The sequence below is a fragment of the Dipodomys merriami genome, unplaced genomic scaffold (assembly GCF_024711535.1).
Source record: "Dipodomys merriami isolate MVZ:Mamm:240054 unplaced genomic scaffold, mDipMer1.0.p SCAF_1000, whole genome shotgun sequence".
Lineage (NCBI taxonomy): Eukaryota > Metazoa > Chordata > Mammalia > Rodentia > Heteromyidae > Dipodomys > Dipodomys merriami.
Window position 1 is genome coordinate 243,829 of NW_027202273.1, and position 22,391 is coordinate 266,219.

The following is a 22,391-nucleotide window of genomic DNA, read 5'->3' on the forward strand; positions in this document are numbered from 1 at the left end:
AACACACACACACACGAAATGGCATCTGTTCATAGCTGTTCATTGATCCACTATCGATCTTTTACTAGTTCAGTTTTCAAAGACAAATTAATGTGGTTATGCCTTACATCAAGTTTGTTGTCTTTTTGTAGATAATACTTTATTAGTGGATTGCAGTGGTAGGTCATAAAGGACAAGTATGTCGTGACAGAGTTATACATCAAAAAAGTACTCCTTTACATTTTAATAACCTGTACATTTTTCTTGAACATATTTAGCCAGTATTTTTTTTTCTTCTGAGAGGAACATATTGATATCTCTAAATCATGCTTTAATGTCTGACAGAGGTGGGGGGGGAACCTTTTTTTTCTCTGAAGCGTCATATGTATCATTTGAAGTCCACACAAAACCACTGATGCAGTCAGTCAAGACAGCCAATGAGAAGTATGAAAGGAAAGTGCCTACCCTGTACCACATGATTTTGTAGGCTTGAGCATAGATGCTCCTCACTCCTACCAGGATCACTGACTGACAAATAGTTTTCGAGCATATTCTGAGTTAACTTAGCATGTTTCATTTATGTTACTGTGCAGAATTTTGACAATTGTTCCCTCTTCTTCAGCAAAATGATCATAATTATTTATGATTTTGGTAAGGATCAGCTTCAACTTCTGTGTCAAATGTCCAAATTGAATTTTTAAGAATCTTTTTCGAGACTTCACATATGTTTTAAAGTAGCCTTTGGTTTATGGTCACATGGTTGTATTTCATATCTAGGCATGAGATTGTAAAAGTCCAAAATTATTTTCTTGTGCAAAATTGGAAGGTAAATAGCTACTTTTTGTAACATGTATTTTTTTCTTTTCTTGAGTTTCTTTTATAAAGATGGACATCCACAAAAAGTAAAAAACAAAACAAAACATAAATTTAGTCTGAAAAAAATGACCACACCTCTCTTAATTTCACTTCTAAAGGAAAAGACGGAGGTATGTCTACACTGTTCAGAAAACTGAATAAGTACTTCATTCAGTGTTGTCCAGAAGCTCCTCCTGCCATAGAAGATGCATAGAAGGTCTTGTAGAGAAACTTGAACCGCTTTGTCATGTAATTCTACTTCCACTCGCATGCCTGGTAATATGAGCTTCTGGTCTGACTTTTGTGCTACTATTATCAGCAAGAGACTTAATAATACACTTTTTGTTTATTTGTTCGTTTGTAATGTGCTGATACTAGGTCTGGAACTCAGCCTTGTGCTCTCTTTTAGCTTTTCTGCTCACGATGAGTACTCTACCACTTGAGTCACAGCTCCACCCCTAGATTTTGGTGATAAGAATCTCAGAGACTATCCTGCCTAGGCTGGCTTTGGACCATGAACCTTAGATCCTAACCTCCTCGATAGGTAGGATTACAGGTGTGAGCCACTAACCCAGCTAGCCAGTCTTTTTAGTCAACTAAATATTGAAAGTATTTGCCAGAGCAAGCATGGTGGTACATGCCTGTAATTCCAGCACTGAAGAAGCAGAGGCAAGACAGTAACAGATTCAAGACCAACTTGGGCTACCTAGCAAGTATCAGGCCAGCTTGGGCTGTATAGTGAGACCCTGTCCCATCAAACCCAAACAACAGAAACAGTTGCCAGGATGCCTTTCCTGGTAGCTTCAACTTTCATGCTTGAATCAGTTTTGTTTTGTTTTGGTTTTGGTTTTTTGTAGGGGCAAGGGAGCAAGCAGAGATATTTGGAATGCAACATTGGTGACACAGATTTATTTTGTGTTGTATGGGAGGCTCTTGGTGATGGATCTATAGGTGGGTTGTTTTGCTAAAAGGTACTATAGCTTCATAAGAAATACTTAGTCTTCTGCCCTAAACATTAGGACAGTTGCCTTAATTATGTTTTTAAGATAAGTTTCTACTTGCAATATTGAAAACTTGGAAGTAATCCTACTTTATTATCCCACATTATTGGAATAAATTCTGCATCCTTTTCCTACAACAGCAGGTATCTTACAGGGAAATTTACACTGTTTCTGAATAATGTATGATACGATGATTCCATGTTTTTGGGGTCTTTTATTGAAGTATAAAGAGGTATTGCACCTTACTGTAGGCAAGCTTTACAGATAATGGGTAAAATACAAAGGTTCATCTCTACCCATATTCTCTCAGTACACTAATGACATCACATTTTGTGCAAACCACTGATACTGGAATGTCCTGACTATTTGGAAATGTATCCACAACCGGAAGTGAAACTACACTGTCATCTTCCTTTTTCTCTGACTTGTATTTTGTTTGTTGGTTTGTTTGTTTTTGGAGAAGAAGCAACTTGTGGCTCTACATATCCTTGAGAGCTCCATTCCACTTCTCCATGTCTTTGGGAAGAATTTTCAATTTTTCAACATATTCTTAAACAACACTTAAACTTGTCTATTCTATAAAAAATAAGTCCAGAGTAGCTGAAGGCGCGGGGTGTATGCAGGCAGTCATAGAGGCTTACAGCTCAAAATCCTAATAATGAGGGGCATATTGGGTCTCTGGGCATTGGGTTGGAGGCTTATTTCTCTGGGCTTTAACCCAGAGAAGCCCTGGTACATGACAGCCGCCTTAATTCTGGGCATCCAGCAGCAGTGGGAAGTGGCAGCAGGCTGAAGGAAGCAGCAAGAGGTGGCACCTATGAGTGTGCCAGTTCTCTTACAGGCCTCAGGGATGAACCCTCAGCCTAGAGCAGTAAGTATTCTAGCTCCTAAGTAAAGGATGCTGGGATCCTCAGCCCTAGACAGCAACTCATGTTATAGCTCATGGTCCTAGGGTGCCTGAGACCCTGGCCTTAAGGCTTGGCCGCTCTCTGTGGCTCTTGCAGTGACACAGCTCACAGCTTCTCATCTTCTGATTATCACGGCCCTCTGTCTCCACTCCCTTTGCTCCCTGGTGTTTCTTCTTTGGCCACTTTCTCTCTGCAGGTCTTCAGCTATTTCCAGTGTTGTCACTGTCGCTGCTGGGCTAGTGGCCTTTACACCTCTGCCGCTGCTGCCACCACTACTCCTGCAGCTATGGCCTTCTCTGCCACTGTAACTGCAGCTTCTGCTATTGCTCTCTCCATGTTACCAGCTCAGCCTGCTCTACTAAGGAGAAAGCAAGATCCCTGGGAAGAAGCCTTCTATTTGGCCTAGTGTTACAACAGCAGGGGGTAGCAAAGGGTAGTGTCTCCCAGCTGACTTGAAAATTCAGCTAAACAACTTAATTTGTACAGCCAGAAGGGGAGTGTGGCCAGGCTGACTGCACCCATCCCAACAGACTTTCATTCAAATGAAGGTGAGGTAGGGGTTCTCCTTGTGTTTGCATAAATCACAGGTCTTCTTGGGCCACCAGGGGAAGTGCACCTGTGGAAGGGAGCCTGGCTTCAGGTTCCTCTAGAATCCACTGGACTGTTTTGTGATGGCAAGTTTCCCCCCCACCCCCCACCCCAGATGTTCTCAAGATCATATTTACATTCTGGTTTTTTTTCCCCTTAGCTTATCACTTCTACGTAGACTTCAGGACCTTACTCAGTGTAACCCTTCCTCAGGTGGCTTCACAGAAATGTCCAAAAACAGGCCAATGCATGCTGGATACTGACTCCCCTGCTTCTGCCTGAGATGCTTCCAAAACTACATCCTCCAGGTACTCTCTCAGAACTATCTCCCTAACATGTTTTCCTCACGGCTTGCACCAGTGCTCATAGTATTTGTTCAGTTCATATTAACATTTGAGGGATGGGCTTGGTTGGTTATGATGTTGTGGGCTGAGAAAATAAAAACCACTAAACATTGTATCCAGTGTATTTCCCAGAGTGTTCTGGAGTTGGATGGAGACATGGGATTAGTTCTGGCCACAAGTTTATAAAGCCTTCAGATTACCCATAGAGGGCTGGGAAGGTGGTAGAGTGCTTGCCTTGCATGCATAAGGCCCTGGGCTCGATTCCTCAGCACCACATAAGCAGAAAAAGCCGGATGTGGCACTGTGGCTCAAGTGGTAGAGCGCTAGCCTTGAGCTGAAGATCTGAGGGACAGTGCCCAGGCCCAGAGTTCAGGCCCCACGACCAACCAAAAAAAAAAAAAAAGAATTTTCCATAGAGGCAAGAAGCTCGAATTGGAGCTAATGTGTGTAGTTTTATTTTTTTTTAAATTAGTGGCTAGTAATTATACAAATGGGTTTCATTGTGTTTTAATTTTTTTGGTCCTGGTATTCATATAGAATAGTAGTACATTTAGAGCATCTTGTTTACTCAGTGTGTTTTCATATTCTCTAAGTTATCACTGGTAGGGTCAAAGCTCCATTAGCAACCTTTCTACAGGAAAGTAGGGGAGAAAGATAAAACTAAATAATTCATATAAAAGTTTCCCAAATCTTTAATCATCCCAGTCTTCCAAATTATTCTGGCAAAGGACCATAAATAGACATCAACATCTCTGAGACCTCAAATCAAACAATTGTGACATTTCCGTAAAGTAAATTTAGGGAGGCAATACCTTCAATTAAACATGCTGCAATAGAGCAAAATGAGTTTGTAAATAATTTGTTAATTCTGTGAATCAGTAAAGTTCTGAAAGGATTCTGGCTGGCAAAGGATAGTACGAAACTTCAATGAATAGTCCCTACAATAACAATTCTGAGATGCATGTGGTATGGTCTGAATATCAGTGTCGTACAAAGTTTGGAGATTGGACCCTAAAACCCCTCGTGATCAGATTGAGAGCTGGGGCTTTGGGGAAATGTTTAAGTCTTGAGACCCATGAGTGAGACTGGGACCTGTTAATTGGAGAGAAGAGTCTTACGGACTTTCTGTCTTGGGTGGCTTCCAACTTTGATGCTCAGATCTCAACCTCCTGAGAAGTTAGTACTACAGGTGTGGGCCACCAGTGCCTGGTCATAGCTATGTTTTCTTTCTTTCTTTCTTTCTTTTTAATCTGTCGAGGGGTTTGAACTCTGGGCCTGGACACTGTCCCTCAGCTCTTCAGCTCAAGGTAAGTGCTCTACCACTTCAGCCACAGCACCACTTCCAGTTTTCTGGTGGTTTATTGGAGATAAGAGTCTCACAGACTTTCCTGCCCAGTCTGGCTTTGAACCGTGATCCTCAGATCTCAGTCTCCTTACAGGCGTGAGCCACTATTTTCTTATGGTTTAATGCATTTGAATGGGAATTTTCTGTGTTTTGTGACCTAAAGCAACTATTACTATACCCCTAACCTACCACAAAGTACTTTAAGCTGAAGCAGATGATCACTCAGTACAATGGGATGTTCTTACACACACAAAGAGAGTCAGAACTGAACATAAGATATACTATCACATTCCTGTCATAACATTCCAAGAATTTTGGGGTGTGGAGTTCACATGCTTAATCTCTGCTCTCAAGAACTTGTAGGGTCCTTCTCCCAGACTTCCCCAAAGCTCTTCTGACTCAGCAAGTTATCATCAGTGGATTTTGCCTAGCCAGCAACCTTTGTCCGGTACCACAATTTAGCATTTCATTTGGAGGAAACACCCATTCTCCATGTCTTTCACTTAAAGTGCTCACATGCTCAGTCCCTAGAATTTGGCTTGTGACCTAGGCCTTGCCAGTGAGAAGATGACTTTTTTTTTTTTTTTTTTTGAGAAAAGGCTGAGAAGCAGAGGGTAGGGTTGAGATATAAATGGAAGCCACTGGGAAGGTTTGGATTAGAGAACAGCAACTGACTTAGAGGTTCAAGGTCAGTCTGGCTGCTGCATGGGGAAAGGTCTAGGAGGACAGCACTTGTTCGCCCAGTGAGCTCCTTCCCATAACTCAGCACGCTCCTTCCCCTCTCCACAGCTTAGCATGCTCCCTTCCTAGGCAACACTAGGCCTATATAGTAAAGGCAGTAAATAATTGGCCTCCAACCCCTTGGGATGGCACTTCTCTGGGGCAGCTACCACCATAGAAGGCAACAAGAGCACCTTAGAGTGACCTTCAGGCCTGGGCAGCTGCAGGGCCCCTTACCTACTACTTGGGCAGCAGCCATAAATCCTAGTCTGCCATGACGCCCCTGGTCCTCACATCCACACCAGGGTCTCCACCTGCTAGCCCTTTCTGTCTCCTCCTAAAACTCCTACGTTATTTAGGTCACCTCAGACAATAGCCAACACTTCTTCTCACTTCTCCCTTTCCTGGCAATAAACCTTTCTTTGTTTTCTGTACCTGGATGACTTTGTGGTTTTCTGGCAAAATATGATATACTCTTCACAGCACTAATTCCCCAGCGGGGCGATGACAGAGATGAGGTAGGAAATGATGGGACCCTGGGTACATGAGGAAAGACCAGTCAAGGGAATTCTCTGACTACCAGGTGGGAGGAGATACCCATGAGTGAGCAGGTCTTAGCCTGAGCAGCTGGGAGAACAAGGTTACCCCTGAGATCTTGAATCGGGGGCACAAATAAGGCCCTGTTAGGATTGTAGAGTAGGAGTGGGACTTGAGGGAGGCCCTGCGTGGGGATAAAAACTTAACGTCAAGATACAAAGCCTTGCTTTCTTTCCCAGTAGCCAAAAATAAGCAGTATGTGTATGGGAGGGGGTGTGTGTCCTGGGGCACTGTCCTGAAGCTTTTTCCTTCCAGGCAAGCATTCTACAGCTTTAAGCCACAGCACTACTTCTCCTAGTCAAAAACAAAACAAAATGAAACCCTCCTCTTCCTTAGGTGTCTCCGCCCAAAGAAAGACTGCAGCCAATGAGAACCCGCCTACCGCCCAGTCAGCAACTTGGCTGCTGCCAGGTGGGCAGGTCCGGAGGACAAGTTGCACCTCGACTTGGTGGCTTAGGGTAAGGGGTCCGGGGGATCCGCCAGCTCCTGGGTAAGTGCACCCTGCAGGGAACCGTGCACACTCACAGGGATCGCGCCCACGGGGCTCGTGCGCTCCCCGGTACGCTCCCGGGGAGCCGATATGGGCGCGCCCACGGCTTCTTGCATGCTCCCGGGATCCAGTGCACTGGTAGGGTTCCTGTAAACTCACTGGGATTGAGCTCTAATGTAGGGATCGGGCGCTCCTAGGGGTCGGATAAACTCTTGGGGATCAGTTTTTCTAGCAGAGATCCGTGCGCTTTGCAGGGCGGTGCTGTTCCGGTAGGACCAGTGTGTGCTACTGACAGCATAGGCCCCAAAGCCCTGGCAGCCTTCCCACCAGCTGGGTACTGTCCCGCCCAGCCCTGACCTTGCTGCCTAACTACAGGCTGAGCACCTGGGAAAAGCCACAGGCCTGATCCAACAGTGAGGGGCTCGATCAAGTACAAAAGAAAGATATATTAACACATTAAGTCTGTACTTTTTTTTTGTTTTTCAATTTTGTGGAGGCCCTCTGCCTTTCTGGATGCTGTCTGAGCTCAAGACTAGTGTCTACCACTTGGTCTGCAGCGCACTTCTGGCTTTTTTCCTGGCTAATTGATCAGAGTCTCACAGATTTTTCTGCCTGAGCTGGCTTTGAAAGGTGGCCTGCAGAACTCAGCCTCCTGAGTAGTTAGGATTGCAGGCAGATAAGAACACCTGCCTCCGGCTTGTGCAGAATGTTCACATTCCTTGGGCCCCACTGGTGGGTCTAGCAGTTCCTGTTTTCCTGTATCTCCAGGCTGAGAAGAGCTAGAGTTGCAGCAATAGGGTCCAAGGTTATGACCTGGCCTTCTGGAGTGGGAGGGTAGTCCATAGGAACACATGTGCGACCCTCTACCCCTTCTTTTCAGCTCAATTTTGAAATTGAATTGTGCATTTTCTATAATCATTTTCCTTAATTAGCAGCTCTTCTTAAATATGGGCACATGCTCCAAGTTTAAAAATATTAGAAATGTATTCCGTAGAATAATTGGCTTCATATTAGCATATTATCTCATTTCCTTCCTATTAAGTGAAGACCCCTTTCAATAAGAGGTAGAAGCTTTTGTAGTGAGGCTGAGGAGGATACTGAGGGTGTGGAGCAAACAGGCTGGGAGCAGAAAGAGTGGCTGGGAAAGAGTTGGGGAAAGGAATGGCTTTTCTTCGACATAGCAGCTCTGAAAATGAATGCAAAGTCAATTTTTATACAATTGTAGTGTTTCCTCGAAGGGGGTGGTTGACCTGTGTAATGACCAGTTGAGTGCCTGAGAAAATGCAGATTCTTAGCCTCTTCTCTACTCAACACAAGACCTTCTGAACTAGGAACCATATTTCGATAAAGCTGGCCTACAAGTGCACTGAAGTTTGGTACTACTGCTGTGCCATCGTGGACTGTTTACTTCTGTTCCTTCTCTCTCCTGTGTCTTTTTCTCTCCCCTTTTATCCACTGGATCCTCTGACCCCTGGCTCACGTGTTTGTTCCTTCCCCCTTCATGTGAAGTAGTCCAGCATTGTTCTTTTAACATAGTATACTCAGCTAGGCAAAGGAAAAAAGGATGACTGTTTCTTACTGCCTTGTCTCCAAGGCAGTAAGATGAGACACTGGCATTTCCAATCGTCATCTGGGGGAATATTTCATTTCCATGGAGGCCTCATGTTTCCAGCTGTCTTCCCAGAGAAAGATGGACCTCAGGATTTGGGCATCTTCTTTTGGAGGAGATGTAATTGATGTGATAAGGGAAGTTTACTACCATCAGCCTTAGATTAGAAGATCCCAGCCTGAGTACCAGGGGGCTGAGGTGGTGAAGACATCTGGGGAAGATGGGACTGAATAGGAGAGAAAGTGGGGACTCAGGAGAGAGTTAGTATAGGGTTTGGAGCAATGTCAGCAGGAGCCTGAACTACTGCTTTTGTCCTCACAGGCCCTGAAGGAAAAGATCAAAATGGATGCGGAGGTGAGTCTTTTACCACCATCATAACATGCATGCTGTGTTTGCAGCGCCTCTTCTTCCTCCTTCTAAGGGTATTCCCTTCCCCCTGCAGAGCTCTCAGAAACACCAGCACAAATGTGAAAACATCTGGCCTGTCATCTGCTGATGTACACATGTTTCTGGGTGATAGAGTAGGAATTAGGCCCCTCTGGGTTCTTATCTGTGTCCATTCACCTTCAGTTTGATTCAGACTTTTCCACGACAGCTAATTCTGAAACAACAGTCAAGAGCTAGGGGTGGCCCAGGCAACAAGGACCAACCAGTCGTGGACTGGAACCTCCCCAACAGTGAGGCCACGTAAACCTTGCGTCTTTATGCCTTGGTTATCTCAGGTATTTGCTGTACTGATGGAATGCTGCCTCTGAACAACTATCACCACGTGCTTTTTGAGTGACTACTGATGCTTTGTGCATCAGGGTTTGGTCTGTGTCCTGCTCACTACCTTTAGCTCTTTCTTAGCCTCCTTCTCTCCCTTTTCTTAAGTCTGTGTTCCCCAGGTACTTCTTGTCCTACCCATGATCTTGTGCACTCATCTATTTCCACAGCTTTCATTTTAGGCTGTATGTTTCAGGAAGTCCTGAGTGGATCTGTTCAAGCAGGTCTTTCTCCATATAGCCAGGAGCCAGTTGCTTATCCTTGCTGAATGACTCCATAAGGACCCTGATCTCATGACAGTGCAACCTGGTCTCACTGTGTCACCAGACCAAAGTTGGCTTCTCAGGGAACTCACTCCAACTGGTAGTTAACAAATATTGGATGCCTGCTCTCTCCCTGAGTTCACCAGTCATCAAAATTTGTGTCATTCCACACTATGAGTCGCTGTAAATTCAACTTGGATATGGTAATAAACCATTACAGATATGGCACTTTTGTTCATGGATCACTGCTGACAGTTGTGGCCATGGATACATCTCAACATTGTTTGCTTCTGATGTTTCATCTGCCTCCTCTCTTTCCCACTTAATTCCTTGCTTAATCTCCATGCTCTCCCTCCTCTGGCCCTCCCCTCTCCTCCAGCACAGAGGACACCCTCCTCCAGACTGTTGGCTGCATTTCCCTGTTGTCCATGGAACTCCTCCCATGTGTGTTTATGTTTGTCCCCTTTTCCCCATCCCTATTCCCACCTTGACAAAGACAGTTGTCCTCATGTCTTACATATTTTCCTTTGAATAGCTGTATTTTTCATGAAAATGTTTTTGGTTTTGTGTCAATAACTTTTAATGTGACAAAATGAAACTAGTATCTTCTGTTGGTACAACCCATGCATATAATCCTATAACATCAGATTGTAGCTACAATTTCCCCAAGGTCCTCATACATGGCTACAACTGTGCTATTTACTGTGCTATTGACATCATTCAATTTTATTAATATCATTTTCCATTTTCCCATTCAGTTAAGCACTATACAATCCACCAAGTTGTGCTTGTATTTCCTCCTCTCCACAAGCTGCTGAGCAGGATGTTATTGACATCTGTGTTCTGTAGATGAAGAAAGTAAGTGTTACACAAATTTCTGTAAGGAACAACAGCAGGGTGCTAAGATACAGATGAATACATTTGGTCATGTCCAGATCCATCTAATTCTGTCCATCCAGTTCTCCTGCCATTTCTGCTGGGTGAAGGGTTTTCTCAGAGCCCTCCATCTGGAGGGGACATGGCCCTCTTGTCACTTCCATCATTGTTATTTCTTTACCTCCCCTTACCTTCTGTCCTCTCACTTAAAGCTGAGCTGCCTGCTTGCTTTGTTCCTCAGTGTGTCCCCATGGCCTCTAACCTGATGCCTCAGATACACGTGATCCTCATTGAATGTTGATTGACTGAAGGGCCGGACAACTCCCAGACTGTTGAGTAATCCAGTAATCCAGTCCAGGGTTGTAGTAGTCAGTGAAAATGTAGAGGAAGGAAATCACATGGTGGAAATTGTCAAGAAAACTTGCTGACTCACATGCTGGCTGCAGGGCAAAGGACAGAGGATCCTCAGCAATAATCAGCCCTTTGCTCTCAGAGAATGATTGCCTAAGGAATGACTCTGGATGACAAGCATTTCAGGCTGATAGAACTCCTGTGGCAATGAGTCTTTGCACAGAAATTGAGAAGATTGTTAGTTAGGTGGATGAAAGGCTGGAATTCAGCAGAGCATGAAGGCCTAAATGAGGACAAGACAGCCTGAAGAAATTCCCAGTTTATGTTGTGTCTTGGAACTGGATCTGGTGGAGGGAGTGGCTCACAGCTTAAGGTGTTACACTGCAGCCTTTCAGCACAGATGTGGTCATGGCAGCCTGAAGAATGGAGCTCCCCACTCTGGAGTCATGGGAGAGAGAGTGAAGCAAAGAGGCATAACCATTGAGTTTAGGGAGATGTGCTCACCTGTGGGGCAGGATGAGGAAGGAACAAGATGAGGAAGGAGTGGCTTTAAAGAAGAGCCACTGGAGTGTCCAGTATTTATGAGGTCCGGGAACATGTGGCTGAGGATCTCTGGAATGTGGCAGTGGGGTTTGGATGCCCTGTGGACCACATTCCTTGCTGAAGCAGAGCAGTATGGAAATGAAAGATTGCATTGGGGTCAGTGGAGTGAGAGGAGACCAAAGTCAAACCCACATGCATGAGGAGTCAGGGTGATTTGGGAGTAAGTTTTGGTTAGGAGATGGTGAGAGACAGATAGTTCCAGAAATGGAGCAGCACATGTCTTCTAGCACATAGGAACTCCAGGGAGGAGAGTCACTAGAAGCACTGCCAGCTCTGGTGTTTTTACCTCTGAGCACCCTTCAGTTATCCACACCTATCTTAATTAGTTGTTTATGTATTTAAACATTTCTAAATGATAAAAGACTTCAAAATACTATGAGGATTAGCCCTCCTCTTTCTCCTACCTCTGTTTTTCAGTTACCCAGTATCTCATGCTCTTCCTGCATTTTGTTCTCCAGTGGTATTAGTTTCTTCTTGGTCAACCTTTCATAGAGATTATAATTATATACACATACGCTTCCCTTTATCCACTTACTTTGTGTGTGTGTGTGTGTGTGTGTGTGTGTGTGTGTGTGTGTGTGTGTGTGTGTGTGGTGTTTCCCAGTCCTGGGGCTTGAACTCAGTTCCTGAGTATTGTCACTGAACTTTTGGCCTCAAGGCTAGCACTATGCCACTTGAACCACAGCTCCACATCCACCGTTTTCTTTTGAGGGGTGGAGGAGGTCGGTAATTGAGGGTGAGAGTTTCACAGATTTTCCTGCCCATGCTGGCTTTGAACCAGTGATCCTCAGATCTCAGCCTTCTGAACAGTAAAGATGTGAGCTACCAGCTGTCTGGCTATGTATAAAGTGTAGCACAGAACTTACACTGTTATGTATCTTTTTGTTTCTCCCCCAACAATGTATATCTTGGAGAGCATTTACTTTCAATGCATAAAGAACCACTGTATTCTTTTGTGTAGTTGTATCATATTCAATTTTATAGATATAACATTGCTTACATAACCACTCTGCTACTAGCAGATTGTTTTTCTCTTTGGCTTCTTATAAACAAGAGTGATATAGATGAAATTTCTTTCCCAGGATAGCTCTGTAGGATTTACTCTCAGAGTATGATTTGCTGGTGCCAAAAGGTAGTTGTAATTTACAGATTGCAGTTTATGCAATTTAATGGTTATTTCTAACTTGCTCTCCCATTGCCCATTTTTCTCTCTATTCATCAGATTTCTGTTACTATGACAAATTTCTGAGGATATCAACTTTACAGAGGAAGAGTTTTAATTTGGCTCATTGTTTCAGAGCTTCCCATCCCAGGTCACTTGTCCTTCTTGTTTGGGGTTTGTGGTGTCCCAGCACATCACAGCAGGGGCCCATGACAGAGGAGATCTCTTTACCTCATGGCAGCCAGGAAGCAAAGACAGGAAGTTGCTGCTGCCCCAATATCTCTTCCATGGCCACCTCCAGTGTCTTCATTTCAGAGTGCCACTTTAAAGTTCTACAGTGACTCCCCTTTTTTTCCCCCAAACATTTCATCTCATAAAGATGCTTTTCTCTAAGTTGGTAGAACATCTGCTCTGAATCCTAACTTTCTTTGAACTCTACTTTTAGGTTTGGAGTGCCAAACACAAGTGTTTGTAGACCAAGGGGAGGGGAGGAAGTTTACTCTGGGACTATGATTTACTCTTATGATTGGTCTTTGAATCACATTGTGACCCATTAGGTATGTTCCTTTTCTACTGTCTCAAAACCATACCTATTTCTTTATTTCTTTAATACTACATTTTCAAGTCTGCTCCAAACATTATCAAACTAGGTTATTCACATTTCTATTACTGAAACAAATGCCTGAGATAATCAGTTCCTACAGAAAAAGGTGTATTTTGGCTCAAATATGGAGATTCCAGTCAATGGTCAGTTGGCCCTGTTGCCTTTAGGTCTGTGGCAAGGCAGCCCAACACAACAGGATACATGTCTCACAAGAAAGCCCTTCACTCCTGGGCAGCAGGGAGAGGCCAGGGTCCTGCAGTTCTGAAGGCAGATCCCCAATGACCATAAGGCCTCCCACTAGCTCCTGCCTCATAAAGGTTCCCCTGCCTTCCACTATTGCTAACCTGTTGATGCAGAACACCTAAGCTTAACTTGGAGAGACACTTAAGATACAAATTATAGCACCAAGATAAACCATATCCTACATCATAAAACACATATCAGAACTGGGTATTGGTGGCTCACGCTAGCTACTCAGGAGCCTGAGAACTGAGGATCTTCATTTGAAGTCCACCTGGACACAGAAATCTGAGTGACTCTTCAATTTATCAGCTCAAATGGTAGAGAACCAGCCTTAAGTGAAAAAGCCAAGGGAGGGAGAGCATGAAGCCCTATGTTCCAGCTCCAGTACTGGCACACATGCAAAAATAACATCTCTGCACGTTTAAAAAGATTTAAAACATTGAAAGAATGTTTTCTGACCACATGGAACAAAATAAGAAGTCAGTAATAGGAAAATGCCCAGAATATCTCAAATCTGAACTAAGGCTAGAGCAGTGGACAAAGGAAGAGGGCCAAGTCAGGGGTCACAGATGGTGAGATCACAAAGGTGACATTCCTATTTCTGTGCTCAGAAGCATTCAAGCACAACTGGGTTGAAGGCTTATGTGGAAGTCATGCATAGAAATTTAAAGGACATCGAGTTGTTTCATAATTCTAAAATGTTCACTTGCTATTCCCTGTGGTCTATTTCCAGGCAGCCTCCAGCAGTGCACTTAGGTGATATTTAAGGTGTTACAATTGAATGGCCATAATGGTGGCTAAAATGTGGAAAGCTATGCTAAGGACTTAAACCACATGGATCCTGCTTTCCATGTGCTCTTATCTGTCAGCATCATATACAGCAGCTGTGACCACTTTGAATAACTCTAAGCTCATCCTATCCTCATGTCCCTGGTAGACTCAGGACAGAGGCCACAGCTCAGGCTGGGTAGCAGGATTTACAGCAGAACACTCCATCATTGGAGAGGTGGCAGTAGGCAGGGAAAGCCAATTGGAGGTAGGCATCTGGAAGATTTTCACACAAAGACATAGGCACAGCCCCTTCAGAATGTGTTGGACAGAGCTGACTCACCTCTGAGCCCAGGAGAGTCTTAGTCCAGCCAGGATACAGAGGCTTCCAGTGTTGTAGAATTACAGCTCTTCCTGTTTATCAGGACTCTGACTATCCTTTGTTTCTTGTTGTCCTCTGCTAAATTGCTGTTTACAATCCTAACTTGGTCCCTTATGTTTCAGCCCGTGAGAAAGTTTGGTGTGGTGGTTGTTGGTGTTGGCAGAGCTGGCTCCGTGAGGATAAGGGACTTAAAGAATCCAGAAGGTTCCTCGGCTTACCTGAACCTGATTGGCTTCGTGTCCAGGTGGCATGGACTAGCTTGGTACACATAATTTGCAGGAAGCATAGTGCAAAATAACACAATAAAACACGGACATCTTCTGACCCAGGGGAGAAAACCACACACAGTTCTTTCCCACAAGGTCTCAGGTTTGGTCAGGTCTTGAAAGTGAAAAGGAGAGGGTCTTGAGCTGGGGTGTACAGCAAATGGGAACCCCAAGAACAGAACAGGGAAGATTAGCCCCAGGTACATCTGCTACAGAAGGGACACAGCAAATACAGGTGTGTTTGGTCTGAAAAAGGCTGGGAGGCATGTGGGAGTTCATTGTTCCATCAGTTTTCAGAGACGGCATCCTCATGGTAACCCTAGGATTCACATACTTTCTGTCATTCTGAGTTCTATACTCAGTCAACACCACTAGTCAGAGAAGGAAACTGAGCCACAGGAAGGTTAATTAGTTTTTTAGAGATCAAAAAGCTAGAGAACTTAAGAATATAAGACTGATTCCAAAGCTCGTCTTTTAAATATTGTGTATTTTCTTCCCACTGATACTTTTAACCTACTTTTCTCTTCTTCTTCTTTTTTTTTTTTTTGTTAGTCGCAGGGCTTGAACACTGGGCCTGGGCACTGTCCATCAGCTCTTCAGCTCAAGGCTAGCGCTCTACCACTTAAGCCACAGTGCCACTTCTGGTTTTCTGGTGGTTTATTGGAGATAAGAGTCTCACGGACTTTCCTGCCTGGGCTGGCTTTGAACCGTGATCCTCAGATCTCAGTCTCCTGAGTAGCTAGGATTACAGGCGTGAGCCACTGGCACCTGGCTAAACCCACTTTTCTTTAAAGATTGTTTCCTACAGCTCATAGGAAACCAAGCCTATCACTCTGATTCTTCATTTCCCTAACCTTACTCATGCACAAACACACATTACTCACCAAACATCATACCAAGCTGATTTTGTGCAGTATTTTTTGCTGGCATTAATTGTCAGCTAGCTGGTGACACTGACTATTGTAGTTATTCACCCTGAAGACTCTTCATATTATAATTCTTCAGACCATCTGGTTCCTATGTAAGCATTGAATGTGAGCTTTTAGGCCCCAGAGAGATCTAGAAGTGTTAGAATTGCTCTTTGCCAAGCTTCTTCCTGTAAGACTTCAAGAGCTTCACACACAAGAAGACCCCGGGTATGCCTGTCTGAAGCTCTGACAGGATGAGACTCGAGCTCAAGGGCAAAGTGGAATTTCTCTTCTCCCAGCAACCCTGTAGAAAGATGGGTGTTTCATGCCAATGTCTTGTCCCCACACAACTTACACCCTGCTGTTACCACATGGTTCCTCATTACCTACTGGCTAGTTTCTGCTGTCCCTCCAGGAATCCTGTTCTGAAACCCTAGGCTACCATTCTTTGTCTTCTCTGAGTCTTGAACCCCTGCTTCTCAACACAGTCCTCATGTCGTCAGCTTTCAAGTGTTGGGAAATGTGTTCCTATGTGCAGCTTCTTCCCTGTATGTCACTAGAAGGTGATGCTTCTGTTTAATGTTCTTGATATCTTCGACATATAGTGGACACACACTAATCCTAGTCACATCCTGTAGTGAGTTGATGGCCCATGGAAGGAAACATAGCATATTATCTTTGGGGAGCCGACTTTCCCAAATGCCCTCCTCCTGCTGTGGCTGCGATTGGCTGGAGCCTGTGCTGGCTGCCCATGTCCCTTCATTGTCCCTTGAGGCTCTCTGTCATTCAGCCTCAGCACCAGGGCATGGCACACAGTGCTATGGCTTTTGTTCTCCCGTCACTGGAGCCCTTCTATGTCCTGTGGGAGTCACATGCCTTGGGGTTCTGCCTTGGCCCTGTTCCCCTAAAGCTGTGTCACTCACAGACTCTATGGTGAAGGAGGCAGAGACACTTGTCCTCTGCTTGACAGTCACCAGGCCTTGAGGTAAGCAAAGGAGCTTGATCTGAGTAGGCATTGGCACACTCAGAGTATTCCTGGCTCTAGATTGTGTGTAACCATGTTTGACTAAGTGCCTGGAACTGGAAACAACCACAAAGAGCCCTTCTTGTGTCATTAAAGGATATTATTCTTTTTATTTTAGAGAAATAGTAACTCAGAGACTCCCTTGGCTGCTTCTTACCGACACTGGTAGTGTTGGCACCCGAGTCCAGATCCCATGACTTTACCTGAAGTCACAATGGAAAATGCCCTGAATAAGGGAGAGAGAACATTAAGTCCTTCCTTTCCAAAAGCTGGTCTCTTGAGTATTGTTGGGAAGAAGGGAGAAGGGTGGCACTCATTTATTGGTACTTGCTTTTGAGTGGCATTTCTGCACTGTTCTAAAATAGACGGAAACTTGGAAGCATTGCAGAAGTGCAGCAGATTCCTTTGGAAGATGCTCTTTCCAGCCAAGAGGTTGAGGTGGCCTTCATCTGCAGCGAGAGCTCCAGCCATGAGCACTACATCAGGTGGGTTCTTCGTTGTAGGCAGTCTGCCTTGTGAATGGAACAAGCCCCGAGCAAGCTAACACCCTGCAAGGGAGTTTTCATGGTTAAAGGAAGGCTTATGTTGTTTTGGAAGTTTTAGAAACTGCTGTCAGGCCTGTACTAGGGGGGATGTACATTGTGATGGTGTGTGCTCTTGTGGCTTTCTCCTGGGTCCTGGGCCAACTCGCTGAATGTGGGATGCCAGCCACTATCGCTGCCTGGTTGGTTCTCAGAGCCTGCTCTAGGATCCTTGGGGATTCATTGGGACCACAACAAGGCTGCTTTTTGAGAAGCTCATGTGGCCTGTGGAAAAGGGAGCATGGAGGATGGGATCTGGAGCCTGTGGAGAGAAGCCTAACAGAGGCATCTCTCATTTTAGAGAGCTTATGTTGTATGTTTGTTTGATCCCCTAAAGCTCCTGAAAAATGGAAGGGAGGGAAGATTACACAGACATTTTCAAAAACTCTTTTGGCTCTTTAGTTGTTCCTCTATGTTGCAATGTTTATCTATATGTCTATAAGGAAATAGGGGTATGGTTGAAATCAGGAAATGTTCCTGCTGCAGAGCAGAAGCACAGTGGTGCATCTCCCCTGGGTGAGTGCACAGCCTCTAACTGTAAGCATTTGGTGGGCCTGGTACAGAGGGAGGAGTACCAGGGAAGACCTGGGCCCAGGTGACTGGACACATCACTGCATCCCTGAAGTTTCTGTTCTGGGTTCTCACAGGAAGTCTAGAGACCACTAACATGCTGTTCCTGAAAGACCTTTTAACTCTAAGTGGATACATTTCCTTTGAGTCCCCTTCAACTTCTCTGGCACAAGGGTAAATTTTCTTGAAAAGGTGATCTGCTTATCCTGGTATTTATAAGTGCCTGCACCCTGGTGTCAAGACAATCACATTCTACTCGTGAGGACAGCATTTTGGGTCTGTCAAAGTATGGTGAACAGAGACATTACAAGTCCATCTCTCTCGCGCTCTCTGTTCTCCCTAGCCTACCTCCAGCATACCAAAATTTGCAAGTGGCAAAAGCTCACAAAATGCCCAAGAGCATGTTAGGCAAAAGTGAACCTGGAAAATGCCTTCTCCTGCTTCAGGACCCACTTCAAATGTACTAGGATAAACCTGGTCAGACTGTTTCAGAAACAGCTCACTGCCCAGGGGCTCTGATGTCTTTCTAATACTGTGGAAGAAATAGTTTATTTGAGAATATATGTTTTTCCCAGAGTGACTGTAAAATAGTCTATAACTGAATGACACTGATTGAACATTTGCTTTAAAACTGGAGAGGTATTTTCTCAGAGTCGTCAAAAACTCTATGAGCTCAGTCTTCCACCACGTCTCCCAGGACTCTCTCCCACCTGGTTGGTAATATATTCACACACAGACTCATGTGCTTACGACACCCTCTTCCCCATCTTGAGGAGCCCGTGAGTGATGCTCATTTGAAGGTTCTCTTGCTGTGTTTCTTGTTTTTCCAAGGCAGTTTCTAAGTGCTGGCAAGCATGTCCTTGTGGAATATCCCATGGCGCTGTCATTGGCAGCTGCTCAGGAACTGTGGGACCTGGCTGAGGAGAAAGGTGACGTATGCTCTCTGTCTGCACACAGACCCGCTTATTAAGGCTTTCTGCCCTGAAGAGCTGTGTGACTGCATCTCTATACTATACTTTCAAGCTCGAACCATTTCAGGCATGTTGCTCTTCCTACATAGTGGAGGGACCTGGAGTACACAGGGATTCGTGGAAATGTGTAAACTTTTTTCTTCCAATTTTACTTTAGTGTTTTAGAAGTGATATATAATGGGGATACATTCATATACATCCAGTACATATGCTTTTGCATAATGTCATCTGTTCCCTCCTCCTCTTCCATTACCACCCCCTCCCATCTCCACCCACAAGTTGCATAGTTCACTTTTTTCATCAATGTGCAGCACTCCACTGTTGTATTTTTTCACCCTTTTTCCTCCAATTTTCTGCCCTCCCCTCCCACAGATGTGAATGTGAATACACCTTACATAAGGTAAAGAATACAGAGTCAACAAAAGAAAAAAAATTAAGAAAAAAGTCCTTTGTTTCCATATATTTGGAGTTTGTTTCAGTATGTATATCATATACATATGAAGAGGTATTTGGGTATTGCACCTTTGTGATTTTCTCCTAAGACTATCCTCTTCTGGTCCCACTCTATATGAGCATCTAAAATTCTTTGTATTTTGTAGTCCAGTACCTTTCAGATCTAATTTCCACATATCAGGGAGAACATGCACCATTTGTCTCTGATCTTGGCTTATCTAACTTAATATGATTTGTTCTAGTTCCATCTATTTTCTTGCACATGACATTATTTTATTCTTTCTAATGACTGTGTAAAATTCCATTGTAGCTAGGTACCATATTTCTTGGATCCACTCTTCTATTATGGGGCATCTAGGTTGTTTCCCTATTTTTGCTGTTTTGAATAGTGTGGCAATGAACATGATTGTACAGGTGTCCTTATCATATCCTGGCTCATGATGCTTAGAGTAGATGCCTAGGAGTGGTATGGCTGAGTCATAGGGAAGGTCTATGTTTAGTTTTTTAAGGAACCTCCAGACTGCTTTCAAAGTAGTTGCTCTAGTTTACATTTCCACCAGCAGTGCAATAGGGTTCCCTTTCCCCCACATCCCCACCAGCATTTTTGTTGTTAGAATTCAAACTGTTGGCCAATCTAACTGGGGAAAGATAATGTCTCAATATTGTTTTGATTTGCAGGAAATGTGTAAACTATGACCGGGACTTAAAAGATTCCTTTTCTCAGGCTGGGAAGGTGGCTCAGTGGTAGAGCGCTTGCCTTGCATGCCTGAGGCCCTGGGTTCAATTCCTCAGTACTACATAAGCAGAAAAAAAAAGCTGGAAGTGGTGCTGTGGCTCAAGTGGTAGAGTGCTAGCCTTGAGCTAAAGAGCTGAGGGACAGCGCCCAGGCCTAGAGTTCAGGCCCCACGATCGGACCCCCCCCCCCCCCAAAAAAGAAAAAAGATTCCTTTTCTCCATTGAAAAAATTGAATTACTTTCCACCTGAGCTAGTCTCAGGACCTTTTTCTGGTTATATTGCCAATAGAAAAGTGTCCCGATTAGAGTACTTGATTGTCCTTTATGTGCATTTTGTGTGGTTTCTGTTTCACCAAGGTAACAACTACTTAGAAATGTTCACTGTATGTCAAGAATATGAAAAAAAAAATTTTGTCTGTCAGTCATGGGGCTTGAAGTCTGGGCCTAGGCATTGCCTCGCTCTTCAGCTCAAGGCTAGCATTCAACCACTTGAGCCACAGCACCACTTCTGGTTTTCTGGTGGTTTATTGGAGCTAAGAGTCTCATGGACTTTCCTGCCTGGGCTGGCTTTGAACCTTGACCATCAGACCTCAGTCTTCTGAGTAGCTAGGATTACAGGTGTGAGCCACCAGCACCCAGCTGAAAACACTTTTATGCACTGTGCTTAATTCTCAGAGAAACTCTTAAAATAGGTGTTTTACTTGCTCCTGCTGTAACAGAACTCCTGAATATGGGTAACTTGTGCTCAGTAGTGAAGGCTGGCATTCGAGGATTAACCAGCTGTTTTTATTTAACATGTAGAGAGGGCCTCCTTCTGTCCCATGTACCATGGCAATGTGGAAAGGCTAGCTGACACATTCATAAAGAAAAGGGTGGAACTCCCCCACAGTAGCCACTTCAATCCTGTGAGGGCTAAAGAAAAGCATTAGTCCATTCTTGGGTGGAAGGGCCCAGATACTTCCCACTGGGCTGCTCTGCCATGTTCAGGACCAGGCAGAAAGAGAGAATAAATCATATCTAAAAATTACATAGCAGTATCTATTTTCTCTAGCTTATATGTAGAAAGCCACAGTTCAGAGAAGTTACATGATTTGTGGCAGATCACATCACACACCAACCATTATAACCATTAACGTCCAACAGACTTTAACATCCACATTTGCTCCCCTAAGCCTGTTGCCCTCCAGCGGGTTTTATATTTATTTAATTCTGCATGAGCCCTTCTATGGAGGCAGCTAGAAAAGAGCAGAATGCCTTGGGATTGAGGTGTTGAGTCAAGTTTAAACCACCAATCCTTTCTCTTTACTATTTTACTAGAGTTTGTCAGCAATTATAACAAAAAAATCACAAATAAAGCACCTTGCACTTACCATCAGTGTAGGACTGACAGTGCTTTGTTGAAATTCTTTCTCTGGCAATAAGCTCGGTCTTGGAAGTACTTCCTTCACCTCTGTATTCCCAGAGCTGTACCCTGCCCTACATCAGAGTAGCCTTCAGTAGTTGTTTGTGGAGGGAACACATGACTGAGTGAATACTGGAAGAAGGGGTGGAGCTCAGTAGTTGTCCCCTTGCAAGTTGTTTGCCCTGGCACCAATGCCTGTGGAGAAAGCACAAGATGCCAAACTAGGAAAGAGGCTCAAATTCTTACGCTCTCTCTTCCTGTGGGCACAAGCGTCAAGGAAGTCTGACTGCTCTTCACTAGCACGCATCTCTTTAATTGACATATTGGGGGAGTAGCTGAATCTGGCATGCTAGAACTCCCAGAGCTGGGCATCTGGCACATGGGAGGGAGTGATGGGGACATCCTAGACACCTGCCCAGGGCAGTATTTGTTTCTATGCTGCTTCTGACACTTGCACTCAGTGCCTGAATGCTATCCCTGAGCCTTTGTGCTGAAGGCTACTGCTGTACCAGTTTGGTCCACAGCTCCATAAACCCAGTTTTTGTGGAAAACTGGAGAAAAGAGTCGCACAAACTTTCCTGCCAGGGATGACTTAGAAGTTTGATCCTCAGATTTCAGTCTACAGAGTAGCTAGGATTACAGATGTGAGCCACTGGCACCTGGCAAAGGGCAATATGTGTAAGGGACATGTGTCCTGTCCTGTCTGAGGCAGACAAAGCCTCTCAAGATGTGCAACTGTACACAGTGCTCCTAACTGCCTTGTGTATTCCGTTTTTGTCATGACAGGAAAAGTCTTGCATGAAGAGCACATAGAACTCTTGATGGAGGAATTTGCATTTCTGAAAAGAGAAGTCCTGGGGAAAGAACTGCTCAAAGGGTCCCTTCTCTTCACAGGTCAGTTTTAGTCTGCAGACACATTGAACCCCCAGCTCCTTTCCTTGCCTGTGAAGTTACAGGAACATTGGCTGGGTGCACAGCATTTCATGTATTGTACATTGGATCATTCATTGTATGGTAGTCATTCTTTG

General features: G+C 44.4%; 1 protein-coding gene and 1 long non-coding RNA gene across 13 annotated transcripts in view; one reads left to right on the plus strand and one right to left on the minus strand.

Annotated features, from left to right (window-relative positions):
* LOC138806947 (biliverdin reductase A-like) overlaps positions 1-22,391 on the plus strand; it is a 37,448-nt gene that overhangs the window by 864 nt on the left and 14,193 nt on the right. For 3 of the 12 annotated variants that reach the window (XM_069992436.1, XM_069992445.1, XM_069992454.1), the window contains exons 2-9: positions 954-965; positions 3,545-3,639; positions 6,674-6,795; positions 8,758-8,790; positions 14,576-14,697; positions 17,017-17,136; positions 18,634-18,731; positions 22,150-22,257. In XM_069992436.1, coding sequence (XP_069848537.1) covers positions 954-965; positions 3,545-3,639; positions 6,674-6,795; positions 8,758-8,790; positions 14,576-14,697; positions 17,017-17,136; positions 18,634-18,731; positions 22,150-22,257 — 710 coding nt within the window. Of the gene's footprint in view, positions 1-953; positions 966-1,025; positions 1,052-3,491; positions 3,640-4,933; positions 4,983-6,673; positions 6,828-6,902; positions 6,966-8,757; positions 8,791-14,575; positions 14,698-17,016; positions 17,137-18,633; positions 18,732-22,149; positions 22,258-22,391 lie in introns of those variants that run through there. The other 9 variants (XM_069992511.1, XM_069992478.1, XM_069992468.1 and 6 more) reach the window with 9 other exon arrangements.
* On the minus strand, positions 16,718-21,472 carry LOC138807006 (uncharacterized). The gene is made up of 3 exons (XR_011366019.1): positions 21,332-21,472; positions 16,983-17,199; positions 16,718-16,877 (listed from the first exon to the last, which is right to left on the minus strand). It is a non-coding gene; the product is annotated as an uncharacterized lncRNA (long non-coding RNA).